General features: G+C 48.4%; 1 protein-coding gene across 1 annotated transcript; it reads right to left on the minus strand.

The window, feature by feature from the left end:
- Positions 1 to 3,514: 3,514 nt before the first annotated feature.
- LOC123053098 (uncharacterized) lies at positions 3,515 to 14,229 on the minus strand. Its single transcript, XM_044476497.1, has 6 exons — positions 13,179 to 14,229; positions 12,470 to 12,493; positions 11,172 to 11,295; positions 10,514 to 10,590; positions 9,747 to 10,072; positions 3,515 to 4,541 (listed from the first exon to the last, which is right to left on the minus strand). The coding sequence occupies exons 1-6, from the start codon at positions 14,109 to 14,111 to the stop codon at positions 3,788 to 3,790; spliced, it is 2,238 nt and encodes a 745-aa protein (XP_044332432.1). The 5' UTR covers positions 14,112 to 14,229; the 3' UTR covers positions 3,515 to 3,787.
- Positions 14,230 to 15,040: the final 811 nt, after the last annotated feature.

The following is a 15,040-nucleotide window of genomic DNA, read 5'->3' on the forward strand; positions in this document are numbered from 1 at the left end:
GTTTGTCTTGAGTTTGCCGGAAAAAGTACGTCTGGACCGCTCGGCGGACCGATATAGGCCCGCGTTGGATGGGTACACATGTCTGGACTGCACAGTTGCGAGCGGTTTGAGGGTCCATTTTGGAGATGCCCTTACTCGCCAATTAACTGCTTCCAGGCTCATGATACAGAGACATCTGATTTACGTCCGGCCATTGGAGCGGTCGTTTTGTTCACATGTTCTTTTGCATTTGTCTTTCTCTTACACCAATGTTTGCTTTCGCCCCCTTCCACTCCCGGCCTCACCTGATGATGATTTAAGAAATATTAAGCTTTTTGAAATTTGTATGTCAATTATACTACGAAAAAGTTGAAATTGTCGACAAATTTGATTATGAACATACAACTTTTGAACTCCCACTAAGATCACATTCAAACGTCCTCCGAAAGTCCATAGTACTCTCTTCGATCCCATTTACTCTGCGTATAACTTTATGCCAAAATATCCGCAATATTCTGTGTGTTCAGATCTTGAGCATATTCTTTCTAGAAATACCGTTCCACCTCCGCTTCGCCTCATAGGCTAGCGCCACGGCGTGCAGGTTGTGTCAGAGAGACAACCATGCAGAAAGAGCATCCGCGCATGCAGGCGTGCGTGGGTAGGGGAGAACGAAGAGGACAGGGGCGGAGAGCCAATGGCTGCATGGGGCATTTATAGCTGGTGCTTCTCCCATCCATGCGCGCAGGGGCATCTACGTCCACAAAGCAGGCTGTTGTTTATGCGCAAGGAAAAAAGAATCGGAGGGAGTACTACTAAGTGTTATATAGTCACGTGTTAAATTTTCATATTAAATGAAAGTAACGAAAGATATAAAGTTACATATGGAACAAAGAGATGGAGTGAGGCTATTTGGAGCTCGGGCTCTGGAAAATGACTCAAAAAATATAATTGAAAGTCCCAAATGAAATTTGAAATATATCAGTATATGAACTGAAATTTGAAATGTATTCTACGTAAGTGCAAAAATTCATTAAGACATAGTACTTTAACATGTGAGGTACATAAGGTACATATTTATTTTACGATTTGTAATAGCAAACATACAGATATGCTCATAAGTATACTAAAACAAAAAAAAATGTATTACATGAAAATTTAGACACATACAGATGACATCCTCGTGTACACATGATTTACTTTTCTCTCAGATTATTTGGACACTTACAAAATTTTACGTAGTTTCGTGTTCATATTATGAGACGAGCAATTACTTGTAGTAGTAATTTACGTGTGAGCACGTTTGTAGAGTATGCCTTTCTGCATTCTGAAACGAGGCCACTTTTAAAACCCGAGCACCGAAACACACCGAGCAAACCACCAAAGGTTCACACCACACCAGGACTGACTCGACAGTACGCGCTCTCCAAGCGCGCACACGTACGTGCTCGCTAGCCGGCCGGACATGGAGCCCACCGTGCGCGACGTCCTGGCCTTCCACCGCGTCGACCGCGCCGCCTACGAGCACCTCGTCTCGCTCGGCGCCGGCCGGCAGCCCGCCCGCGACGCCGTTGCGCTCCTCATGTGGGTGCACCACAGCGTGGGCGTCGACGCGATCGCCAGCGTGTGCCACGAGGTCCGCACCCCGGCCGACGCCGTGCGGCTCGTCTCCGACGCCCTCGCCGTCCTGCACGGCATCGCCTGGCCGCGGCCGCACCGTCGTCAGGGCGGCGGGATGCCGCTCGTGTGCGGCGGCTGCGGAGGGGCAGTGGCCGCGGACGCGCGCCCGTTCCTGGCCGGGCTGGTCCCGGGCGGCGGCGAGCCGCGCGCGCGGCGTGGCGTGGCGGGCGTCCTGCGGGGCGTCGGGGCGCTGGTGTTCGACGACCGGCTGCAGGCGCTGCTGCGGCGGCACGAGAAGGAGGGCGGCGCAGTCCCGGCGGAGCTGGCGGCGCCGTACCGGCCCGGCGACGCCGACGAGGAGGGCGAGGGCGGGCGGTCGCTGTTCATCACGTTCTCCAAGGGGTTCCCATTAACGCGCGAGGAGATCAGTGCCTACTTCACAGAGTACGTAGCTCCCAAATCCCGAAGCAAAGCAAAGCAAAGCCCCCGACTAATCATAGACTTTTGCATGCATGCACTCCTTTGACTGCTCCGTTGCACACATACTCCTACTACTACATGCATTTGTGGCTTTTCTTAACGATGAAAACATGTTTTATTACTCCACAAAACGCTGTTACTGTGTCTTCACACAGTTACTCCGTGGTTTTAGCTGTTTCATTGGGTTGGCGAGCCGTAGGATGAATTCGTAGCCTGCAGCGTAGGAGGAGTCTCCTTCCTTTCCCCTGTTATTTTCTGGTCTTGCCCTCTGTCGTGTCAGGTGCTTTGCGCGAGGCCACAAGAGCCAAGGCAGAGCTGTCGCGGAGCGGATGAGCTGGTATCGTATCGTAGGGGCAGTATACGTAGCCTGTACAGCTGCTTTGACTCGGTCGCATCGTCAAAAGCAAAACTTTGCCTTCCGGTTTTGGAAGTTTTGTTGCGCTGCTTTTGGTTTTGGAGGCCTGGTGGCCTGCCTTCTTTTCGGTCACAGCTAGCTAGCCTGCCGCGGCAGCAACAGCAGCAATCCTGTGAGACGTGCCCGCTGCTGCTCGATGCAGTACAGTACGCACCACTTTTAACGTCACCCTGATGATTGATCGACCGATCATTGTCCACCATTCTGCTAAACATTATTACTGTATGTATGTATTAACCATGTATGTATGTATTGGTGCAGGAGGTGGGGCGAGGGGTGCGTGGAGAGCGTGATGATCGAGAGGGCGCCGCCGCTGGGGGAGCCGCCGAGGTACGGCAGGGTCGCGTTCCGGTGGGCGTCCGTGGCGGAGGCGGTGCTGGGCGGCCAGCGCCTCGTGAAGCTGCTCGTCAACGGGCGGCAGCTCTGGGCGCGCAAGTACGTCCCCAAGCCACACCAACCACCACTAAGCTAGCTCCCTCCATGGATTCACCCTACACATCCAGCATACACGCACGCACCGCCCGGCAACATACGGTTCACCAAACTAGCTAGCTACACGGACAGCACACGGAAGGAACACCTAAGTGTTCACCTCTCTTTTTGAAACTCAAAGCTTACTACTGTAGTTGGTACATTATTAATACCGAAGTAATCTATTCATCTTATGTACTCCCTCCGTTCCTAAATATAAGTCTTTTTAGACATTTCAAATAAATTACAACATACGGATGTATCTAGACATATTTTAGAGTGTGTATTCACTCATTTTACTCCGTATGTAGTCACTTGTTGGCATCTTTAAAAAGACTTACATTTAGGAACGGAGGGAGTAGCACTCACTTTTATATAGTACTCCCTCCGTAAAGAAATATAAGAACGTTTAGTGATCTAAATGCTCTTATATTTCTTTACGGAGGGAGTATCTTGGTACCAACTGACATGGTAAAACAACAAAGCATATGCAACCAACAGGGATTTATGTTGGGATGGCCCCATCTTGTTGAATCCTAGACATTCAAAATTCATCTGATATGCACAAACAAAAGTATGGTATTGGATCCATTGTACAGCAAGAAAACTGAGCAGCACTGTATCAGGAATTACATTTGGGCCTTTACCTACAACTCATGGAATTCGAAGTGACAGTGCCAACCGTATGTTTCACTATAGCTTGTCATCCAGAGGTTTACTACTGTATATATCACTGCCTGTTTGAGCTACAGTTATGATCAGCTACGTACTGCTGCTTTTAGCCTCCTGTTATGGTTGGTTCTTTACACCACGAATATGAAGGGATCAGCGATAGTCTCTCCACCTGTATGTCCGGTGGTTGTACGACCTCCTCTGCAGCCATGAAACGATAGCCTCAACATCGTCCTCTGAGGATGATGGTGTCGATGACGATGACGACGCCGCCGCCTCGGGAGGGTGGTTGTCAGCTTGTCTTGCTCGACCAGATGGTGTTGATGATGCGATGAAGCTACGCCAGAGCCGATCAACCATATCCTTGCACATCTCGTCGCCGTCGTCGGGGAACGACTCCAACTTGTCGATGATGTCCTGCATGGCCAGGTGGAAGCCCTCGACCTGCAACAAGATGCTGTGAGCCTCGTCCACCAGCCTGTGGTTCCGCATCAGAGATATGGCGGCATCCGCCACCCCCTCCCGCACAAATCTGCTCCAGTTCTCCTCGGCCTCGCACAGGCTGGCCAGAGCCACCGCCACCGTCTTCTTCACATCAATGTCTCCCACCAGCAGCAGCTCCATCAGTGGAGCAAAGCCTCCAAGCTCACCGATCTTGATCTTGTTGTAGTAGTTGTCAGCCAGCAGCCCAAGGATCCGGGCGCACTTGGCCCTGGTGGGCACTGGCCCCAGCAATGCCCTCGCGATCAGCACGGGTATGGCGTACCGGTCGTCTCCGAAAACCTCCTTGTTGGGGCTGTAGGAGGCTGCCCTGGCAAGGATCTCCAGGACGACGTCGTCCAGCTCAGGGTGAGGCTCCAGGCATGTCTCCGGCAGGACGCAGGCGAGCTTGGTTATTGTCCCTGGGCTGTGTTAGTTCCCAGATCAAAACGTGAAGTAGCTAGCTTAGAAAAATAAGGACAGAGACAATGGTTTTGGTGCTGCCCAAATTCGCAGCTTTTCAATCTCGTTTCCTTTGCTTTATATATATATGGCTCAATGAACCGACCTCACGTCCAACACGGCCTCCTAACTTGCCCAACACGACGTGACCCAGACCACAAGTCAATCTGGTTTAGGACTCTACTTAACTCCTAGAGATTGGATGGAAAACGACTAAGGAATCACCTTATACTTCGGCTATCCTGTACAGACTCGGACGAACTCGATTTAGCCTAATATAGCATGTGCTGTAACTCACAATCACCCCTCTAAGCACAAATGCGACTACTTAACAGCCACGACTCCAATCTTCTCGCGCATCTCCTGAAACTTCAGTCTTCCCAACGACTTCGTTAGTATATCTGCGAGTTGATCTTTAGTGCTGACATAATCCACCTCCACCTTGCCTTCTTCTACACATTCTCTGATGTAATGGTACCTTATATCAATGTGCTTGCTGCGATTATGATGAACGGGGTTTTTGCACAATGATATTGTGGATTTGTTATCAACTCTAAGCTTTACTTGTTCTGGCTGCTGGTTCGTCAAATCAGCAAGGAGTCTACTGAGCCACACTCCTTGACACGCCGCTGTCGCCGCTGCAATGTATTCGGCTTCACAAGATGAGAGGGCAACCACCTTTTGCTTCTGCGATAACCAAGTGATCAGATTTTCTCCCAGAAAGTATGCAACACCCCATGTACTCTTTCGGTCATCTACATCCCCTGCCAAGTCACTATCGCTATAGCCCACTAGAAGTGATTTGTCCTCCTTCTTCCTTGTGTACTTGCAACCATACTTCAGAGTCCCTTTCACATATCTCAAAATCTGTTTCACAACAGTCAAATGCTCAGTGGTAGGGTTCTCCATGTACCTGCTTACTATGCCAACCGAGTATGCCAAATCTGGCCTAGTGTTCACAAGATATCGTAAACTTCCGACAATACTTCGGTACTCGGTTGAATCAACAGTCGGCGCCTTGCTCCTCTTGCTCAACTTCAGCCTCGCCTCCATAGGCGTTTGCGAAGGATTACAATCCTCCATGCCACAATTCTGCAAGATCTTCAAGGCATATGCCTCCTGGCACAACGTGATCCCGTCTTTACTTTGACGCACCTCGATCCCGAGGTAATAGCTTAACAAGCCCAGATCACTCATTTTAAATAATTCCTTCATTTGCTTCTTGAACCTTCCAATTTCCCTTTCATCAGCTCCTGTGATCAAGAGATCATCTACATACACGCCAATATCTGAACCGGTGCCTCTCTTGTACATAGCGTGCTCAAGCGGACACTTCACAAAACCGAGTGAAATCAAGGTACTATCAAGTTTGGTATTCCATGCCCTAGGTGCCTGCCGCAAGCCATACAAAGCTTTGTGCAATTTGAATACTTTATACTCTTCTCCCTTCTTGATAAAACCAGTGGGCTGCTTCACGTACACTTCTTCCTCTAGTTCTCCATTCAGAAACGCAGACTTCACATCCATATGGTGTAAAAACCAAGCTTCTTGGGCTGCTAGAGCAATCAACAACCGTACTGATTCCATTCGTGCAACTGGAGCAAATACTTCTTCAAAATCTACACCCTGCTGTTGGACATATCCTTTGGCTACCAAACGAGCCTTATGCTTCACCACGGCACCCTGTGAGTCCTTTTTAACTTTGAAGACCCACTTGAGACCTATTGCTTTGTGCCCATCAGGAAGATTAACAAGACTCCATGTGTCATTATCCTGGATTGAACCAAGCTCGTCATCCATAGCTTTACGCCATGATTCTTCTTCGTTCGCCTCCTCGAACGTGGCTGGTTCTTCTGTGATGAGTAGACACTCCCTTCTGACCTTTTTCATCCTCACAGGATTGATCTTCCGAAGGGCCTCCTTAGGGTAGAGATCTAGGACTCGCCGGAGTTTCACCGGCGTTGGTGCTCTTCCCGGAGTCCGCTCAGGGGACCCAGCCACCGTGCTTCGTCCCACTGAACTTGGAGAGTCTTCATCTACTGTTGTGGACATTATTGGCCGCGTGTCGACTGTGGCACTAGGTGCTGCACCACCAGTAGCCGATCCTGTGTCGCCGTCTTCAGTCCACCATGGATCGTCCACCCATGGCGAGGAGCAGCTCGGCGACCCATAACTTGGCACTTTTGTTTGTGCTGATGGAGTAGCCGGCGCACCGTCACCTAGGTCGTTGTCGTCGTCGACATCATGGCCATCTTCGTGCCCGTCGTCATCATGGTCATGGCCTGCATGGTTGATGTGATTAAATGTCACAACGAAAATATCATCACCTTGCGTGGGGCGATCTGCTACTGCTGCGTCGTCCCAATTCCATGCCTTTTCTTCATCAAATACTATGTCACGTGACACTTGTACTTTCTTCGTCACGGGATTGTAGACTCGATATGCTTTGGATCCGGCCTCATAACCGAGTAGGATAGTTGGGGAACTCCTGTCCGCCAACTTCCCAACATGCCCTCCCACGGTCTTCACATGTGCTATGCATCCGAACGTGCGGAGGTGATCGACTGTGGGTTTTCTGCCGCACCATGCTTCATATGGCGTTCTTCCGACAACACTCTTCGTCGGAGCTCTATTGAGTAAATACACTGCAGTAGTCACGGCTTCTCCCCAGAATTTTCCTGGCAAATTCTTGCTTTTCAGCATACTTCTTGCCATTGCAACTATGGTCTGATTTCTGCGCTCCACAACGCCGTTCTGCTGCGGAGTATAGGGTGCCGTCAAGTACCGCTTAATGCCATGTTTCTCACAGTATGCCTTGAACTTATTAGAGTTAAATTCCCCACCATGATCTGTACGTAACGCTTTCAGCTTCTCTTCTGACTCCACTTCAGCGGCAGTCTTGATTTTCCTGAAAGCTTCCAAAGCCTCATCTTTGGTTCTCAGTAGTATTAGCCACATGTACCGACTGAAATCATCAACAATCAGCAAGAAATACTTCTTCCCTGCAGGAGTCGCTGGTGTGATTGGTCCACACAAGTCACCATGAACAAGCTCCAGTACCTTCGAAGCTCTAAACTTTGCCTCCCTCGGGAACGCGGCTCGCCGCTGCTTGCCAACAAGGCAGCCATTGCACAGCTGATCAACATGATCTATACATGGCAGCCCTCGTACCATATTCTTCTGGCCGAGCTGCCGTAGGGCATGGAAATTAAGATGCCCATAGCGTGAGTGCCACCTCCAAGCTTCTTCATCAAAGTTTGCCAACAGACACACCGGATCAGCACGGTCTAGGTTCAAAACATACAGCCTGTTCCTCGACCGCTTCACACGCATCATCAGTTTTCTCTCGCGATCATACCCCCATAGGTATCCATCCTCGAGCACAATTTTACACCCACGCTCCTCAAGCTGTCCTAGACTTATAATGTTTGTCTTTAGACGGGGGATGTAATACACATCTGTAAGCACCTTGTGCTCACCACTCTTTGACTCGAAGATGACAGTCCCTTTACCTTTGATTGGGACCGTCGTGCCATCGCCAAACCTGACTGTTCCGTTGACTGCGGCACTCAACTCAGAGAACTGTGCACTGTCCCCTGTCATATGGTTGCTAGCGCCTGTGTCCAAGTACCAAACATTGCCGGCCCTCTTCTCTTCTTCCTCGTGGAGATATACTTTTTTCTCCACAAGTGTGACGGTCTCGACTTCCTCTGGCTGCGTGTCATCCTCCGTGTACTCGCATATCTCACATAACAGGAGGTTCGCCGGATCGTCATCCTTGTCGCCTTTCTTGGCAACATACGCCCGCTCCTTTACGGGTTTCCGGCACTCCGACTTGAAGTGCCCCATCAGACCACAATTGTGGCACTTTATCTTGCGCTTGTCAAATTTCTTTTTCTTTGGAGCACCGTCGGCACCGGTGCCCTTCTTGTTCTGATCTCGTGGTGCCCAGTCCTGCTTCGAGCCGCTGCCGGATGCCTCGCTGCCTCCCTTCTTTTCCCTTAAGCTTAGTGCTTGCCACTGTGCCAGGGTGAGCATTACTTGCTCATCATGCTTCGCATCTCCTTGGCTGTAACGCATACGTTCGTCGTGCGCCTTGTAGCGCCCGACTAGGTCGTCGATACTAAGCGTCGCCAAATTGACGCACTGCTCAATTGCAGTCACGATCTGCATATACCGAGGAGGCGCAGCGCGCAAGAACCTCCGGACAACAGATGTTTCAGTCAGATTTTCGCCAAGGGCACGAATTCCATTGACAAGTGTGACCACCCGTGACGCGAACGCATCTACGGTTTCATCATCAGCCATCACCAGTGTCTCGTAATTCCTCAACATAGTTTGCAGGTTGGCCTGCTTCACACGAGCATGCCCCTCGTACAGAACCTTCAGGGCGTCCCATGCTTCTTTGGCTGTTTCCTTTGAGATCAGATGCTGCAAGACATCCATTGGCATCACAGAGTAAATTGCCGATGCTGCCTGTCTATCCTTGCGATGTTCTGCTCCAACTTTCTTGAAAGCATCACCGCCAGGATCGACGGCGTCCCACAGCTCATTGGCTCGGAGGGCGCACTCCATCAGGACCTGCCAGACCCTGAAATTCTCACGATCGAATCGTGGGTACTGCGACCCGGGCACTGCAAGTAATTTAGCGGCGCCGGACGCATCTGCTGGGCTCTTCGTCTTGTCCGCCATCGCTGATGCAGGCTGCTTCTGGACGAGTTCCTCCTATCCTGGACAAGTACCTTCCGCTCCGGACTGTACGATCCTCCTCGATGAGTTCCTTCCGCCGAGAAGATACGTACACGCTGGCTGCCTCCACGCCGAAGCTCTGATTACCAATTGTTAGTTCCCAGATCAAAACGTGAAGTAGCTAGCTTAGGAAAATAAGGACAGAGACAATGGTTTTGGTGCTGCCCAAATTCGCAGCTTTTCAATCTCGTTTCCTTTGCTTTATATATATATGGCTCAATGAACCGACCTCACGTCCAACACGGCCTCCTAACTTGCCCAACACGACGTGACCCAGACCACAAGTCAATCTGGTTTAGGACTCTACTTAACTCCTAGAGATTGGATGGAAAACGACTAAGGAATCACCTTATACTTCGGCTATCCTGTACAGACTCGGACGAACTCGATTTAGCCTAATATAGCATGTGCTGTAACTCACAGGCTGCGCCCCAGCAGATGCAGGAATGAGCACCGCTCCTGGTCGGCGAGAAGGCGCAGGATAGCCTCGTAATCCTCTTTAGAGCTCCTGGGGGAGTTGGCCAAGAGGGCGACTTCCTTGAACAGGGCTTCCTCCTCGGGAGAGATAGCTGGTGGATCGGTGGGTGCTGTCAGATCACCGATCCTGTTTGTGGCACGCCAACGCGAAATGTACAGCGCAATGAGCGCATCAGGGATGAAGATGCTGTGCGTGAGGACCTCGCCGGTAACTGGACACATGCGTTTGTTTTTCTTCCACCATTTCTCCAGTTCAGACTGATCAACGGTCTGCAGCCAGCAACCAAGGAGATGAAGCATACAAAAAGAAGATATTACAGTTCTATTAACATGCAGTGTCTGCCTATATATTAATTACAGAATAGTAAAAAAATCCAGTGAACAAAACACGATACCAAAAAACAAGTAATAGAAGGTTTGTTTTGACATTTATCAAGTAATAAAGCTTTTGTGTTTTTTTGGGAGGAAAAAAGAAAGACTGTCCCAACCCAGAACTAATAAGGTTTTCAGAAACCCTGCGAACAGATCCTCTTATGAGATTGACATCCACTAGTATCCTGATCAGTAAAACAGCAGGACCGTATTTGAACAAACACACCCAAATATCAGCGACATCCTACGATCCACACTAAATTCTTAGAAACAAACTCTAGGCAGTCAACAAGCAAGCATCTACAGTTCTACAGAAAGGATCTCAAATTCTCAATTGACCTTTGCACTGCAACCAAACAAGATGTCATAGAGAAGAATAATGAAAATGTGTCTAGTTACAATCTGACTTCTTGAATCTGTAGAAACAATAGCATTACATATTTTCATGGTCAGATAAGAAATACTCTTGCTAATAGGAAAGTCAAAGCTACTAAATAAGTGAGAAAATCAAGAACAACAGTACAACACCCATTGCATCATCTCATCCAAAACAAGCACATCCAAACAAATGAAATTATATTATCAGCAGAAAAACTATCTGCGATACTTTTAACACAGCAGTTTTTTCATCAGATCGATCCCAGCTACAAGTAACTCCATTGCAGTACACCATTTTTTCACTTTAACTTCAGCACAAATTAAACAGCACACAACTGGCAGTTTTTCTCTGGATTTAACTTCAGGGATATTGTCTGATCAATTTTAGTCAGAAGTTCAACTTTTACAGATCACGTTAAAACAATATATTACATATCAAGCTTCTCAATTATGCTCAATCCAACATGCTGAACTACCCCAAGTCCGCAACTAATAAAACGCTTTGGTTTCAGAAACACTTCTAAATTTCTTCCTCAATCCAGTAAGTATCCCAAGTTCCCAACCAGTATCACATATTTGAACCAAAATGCTGTTATATGAACTAGACAAATTACAGTACGTCTGATCCACAGCGAGATCCTATGATCCAAAGGGCAGTACTCAAAATTCTTCAGAAACAGACTCAAGAGAGACTTGAAGAGCAAGCAAACTTTAAGGATCTCAATTGACGCTGACACAACAATCTAACAAGATTTCATAGAGACAAAAATCATGCTAACTTCAAAGTCTGAACTAACCTGAACATTTCAACTAGATAAGAGTTTCCAATCTGGTCTTACAAGATGAAAAGTACTTCAAATGTTACAAGAACCATTGCATTAGTTAATCCCAAACAAGTGAAATCTGCAACCAAACTCTAGGCAGTCAACAAGCAAGCATCTACAGTTCTACAGAAAGGATCTCAAATTCTCAATTGACCTTTGCACTGCAACCAAACAAGATGTCATAGAGAGGAATAGTGAAAATGTATCTAGTTACAATCTGAGTTCTTGAATCTGTAGAAACAATAGCATTACATATTTTCATGGTCAGATAAGGAATACTCTTGCTAACAGGAAAGTCAAAGCTACTAAATAAGTGAGAAAATCAAGAACAACAGTACAACACCCATTGCATCATCTCATCCAAAACAAGCACATCCAAACAAATGAAATTATATTATCAGCAGAAAAACTATCTGTGATACTTTTAACCCAGTAGTTTTTTCATCAGATCGATCCCAGCTACAAGTAACTGCATTGCAGTACACCATTTTTTCACTTTAACTTCAGGGATATTATCTGATCAAATTTTGGTGAGAAGTTCAACGTTTACAGATTAAACTTTACAAAGATTTTTTTGTATGTAACTACATTCAATCTTCTGAGTTATGCTCAATCCAAGATGCTGAACTACCCCAAGTCTGCAACTAATAAAACACTAGGATTTCAGAAACATTTCTATTTTTTCCCCCAACCCACTAAGTATCCCAAGTTCCCAACCAGTATGACGTATTGGAACCAAAATGCTGTTATATGAATTAGTGCGTCTGATTCTCAGGTAGATTCTCAAAATTCTCCAGAAACAGACTCGAGAGAGACTTGAAGAGTAAGCAAAAATTTAAGGATCTCAATTGACCCTGACACAACAATGTAACAAGATTTCATATAGAGATAAAAATCATGCTAATTCAATGTCTGAACTAACGACCTGAACATTTGAACTACATAAGAGTTTCCAAACTGGTCTTACAACATGAAAACGGTGCGCATCCATGATCCAAACAAAAGGAATTAAGTAAGCGTACTTCAAATGTTACAAGACCCATTGCATTAGTTAATCCCAAACAAGTGAAACAGCACAAATTAAAAAGCATACCAAGCGGTTAGCTTGGTAAGCTACCTACAAAAAGTTGCAATCAAACAGCACACAACTGGCCCAAGAAGTAACTCCACTGCAGCACACTAGTTTTTCACTGGATTTAACTTCATAGATATTATCTGATCAAATTTAAGTGAGAAGTTCAACTTTTATAGATCACGTTACAACGATATAATTACATATCAAGCTTCTGAATTATGCTCAATCCAACATGCTGAACTACCCCAAGTCCGCAACTAATAAAACGCTTTGGTTTCAGAAACACTTGTAAATTTCTTCCTCGGTCCAGTAAGTATCCCAAGTTCCCAACCAGTATCACATATTTGAACCAAAATGCTGTTATATGAACTAGACAAATTATAGTACGTCTGAGCCTCAGCGAGATCCTATGATCCAAAGGGCAATACTCAAAATTCTTAAGAAAAAGACTCAAGAGAGACTCGAAGAGTAAGCAAACTTTAAGGATCGCAATTGACCCTGACACAACAATCTAACAAGATTTCATAGAGATAAAAATCATGCTAACTTCAAAGTCTGAACTAACCTGAACATTTCACCTAGATAAGAGTTTCCAATCTGGTCTTACAAGATGAAAAGTACTTCAAATGTTACAAGAACCATTGATTAGTTAATCCCAAACAAGTGAAACAGCACGCAACTGGCACAAGAAGTACATCTCAGAGAGCAGGTGAAAGATTTGACGAACCTTTCCAGAGGTGATGACGACTGGTTTCTCCATGAACTTCTTGGAGAAAGGGCACAAGAAGAACTCCGGCACGGCCACTGGACCAATCCATAACCTCCTGGCATCGGCGCTGCAACGGTGGAGTTCATCGGACCGGGCGGCCTCCAGAGCCCGGAATGCGCACTCGAAGAGCTCGAGCGGGGGCACCGCTTTCTCCTCGTGGGAGCACAGGTCCGTGAACCAGGCGAGCTCGGCGACCGCCTCCATTTTTCGTAGCCACCTCTCTAGCCCCGCCAGGTCGACCACCTTCCGATCGAGAAGGAGCTCCTTCTTGATCTTCTCCGTCCTGGGGCCTGCGGTGGCGCCCATCGTTGCCTCCAAGAACTGGGCGGCGAACTGGCCAAGAACCTCCGCCGCGTCGACAACTTTCGGCGGCGCCTCGAGCGGAGGGAAGGAGAACTCCCGTTCCGCCGCCACCTCCTGTGCTCGACCTCCTGTGATGGAAGCGGAGCTCGTGCTGGTATCCGGTGGAGGGACCAGCCTCGGCCTCGCGCTCTGATCTCTCGTCGAGGAGACGGTCTCCTCCATGGCACCGAGGTCCCAGTCGAAGGATCCTCCAGGACCACCCGCGCCGCCAGAACCGGCACCATCTGCAGCCGCAGGGACAACCGTCACCCTTGCGGACCTTCGCGTCCGCACCGAGTGGGGGACGGGCCTCGACCCGGCGCCAGGCGGAGGAGACGGCGACCTCGACCCAACGCTAGGCGTAGGAGACGGCGACCTCGACCCGGCGCCAGGCGGAGGAGACGGCGACCTCGACCTCGCCCCGAATAATTTGAGGGGCCCATGATCAGCCGAAGGAGACTGCGCCCGCGCTGTCCGCCCCCGCCTCCGCAGGCCGGGCTCTTCCTCCTCCTTGATCCCCTCCTCCGTCCAGTCCTGGATGCCATCCATTGATGGGCGTCGCCGTTCCTCGCGTTCTTCGCCTCTTCTTGGCAGGCACAATTTGGGGTGGGAGGGGGGAGGGCTTGGGGGAATTTGGCTTTTGGCGGCAAGAAGATGGATGTGAAATTGCGAACGGAGTGGAGGTTACCAGGCTCTAGGATGGCTTCCTTTTATAACCGAAAAGAGGAGGCGGGGATACTGCAGGCTTAACGGGTTCTGGTCCAGGATCACCAACAGGCAACAGCAGACGTCCATTCCGCCCTCAAGATTTGTGCAGGCCAATTTTATGCCGACTCTCCCTCTGGGGAAATAACAAAAGGGGAATTGTACGTGAATTTTACATACACTAGGTCTTTGGGTTGAAAGATACGAGAAACATATTTGGCGCTCTCGTGGCATGACAATCAAGCCTAGTTTATGGGACCCACAATTTATCTTTCTCTACTTTATCTTCTCACAATCGCATCGCTAGCACAGAGAAGGCATGACCGAAAGAGTAGGCGACTTCACTTGGCGAGACCTCTCTATGCCAATGATAGGGATGGCTCAACATCCCTGCAGTTGACAAAAGTAATTAGGCAAGAAATAAAAACAAGTAAATAGTTTGTGTAAAGGCACCTGATGTGGTAGAAGATGATTCACCAGCAACGGCGCCAGAAATTTCTCTGCTACTTCTGTACACTACAGGAATCAGACACTTTGCCATCTGCCATGGTTGACGGCAAAGGCATGCCCGGCGGACGGCAAAGGCATTTGCCGTCAGTCAGCAGACGGTAACAGGTCCGGCTGAATAAGCTACGACAAAGGGCTCTTTGCCGTCGACTGGCGGACGACAGAGATGAAATAGTCTTTGTCGTCCGCCGGCAGACGGCAAATAGTCTGAACGGCACACGTGGCAGGTTAGGTCCGTTAGGGGGTTAATGACGTGCTTTGCCGTC

The sequence above is a fragment of the Triticum aestivum genome, chromosome 2D (assembly GCF_018294505.1).
Source record: "Triticum aestivum cultivar Chinese Spring chromosome 2D, IWGSC CS RefSeq v2.1, whole genome shotgun sequence".
NCBI lineage: Eukaryota > Viridiplantae > Streptophyta > Magnoliopsida > Poales > Poaceae > Triticum > Triticum aestivum.

Excerpts from the sequence above, each read along its gene's own strand:
- LOC123053098 (XM_044476497.1), bottom strand. The coding sequence starts at position 14,111 with ATGGATGGCATCCAGGACTGGACGGAGGAGGGGATCAAGGAGGAGGAA. Across the intron at positions 11,296-12,469 it reads CTTACCAAGCTAACCGCTTG|ATTGTTGTGTCAGCGTCAAT; the intron begins GTATGCTTTTTA and ends AAATCTTGTTAG. Across the intron at positions 10,073-10,513 it reads TGTTTGGTTGCAGTGCAAAG|ACCGTTGATCAGTCTGAACT; the intron begins GTCAATTGAGAA and ends TGCTGGCTGCAG.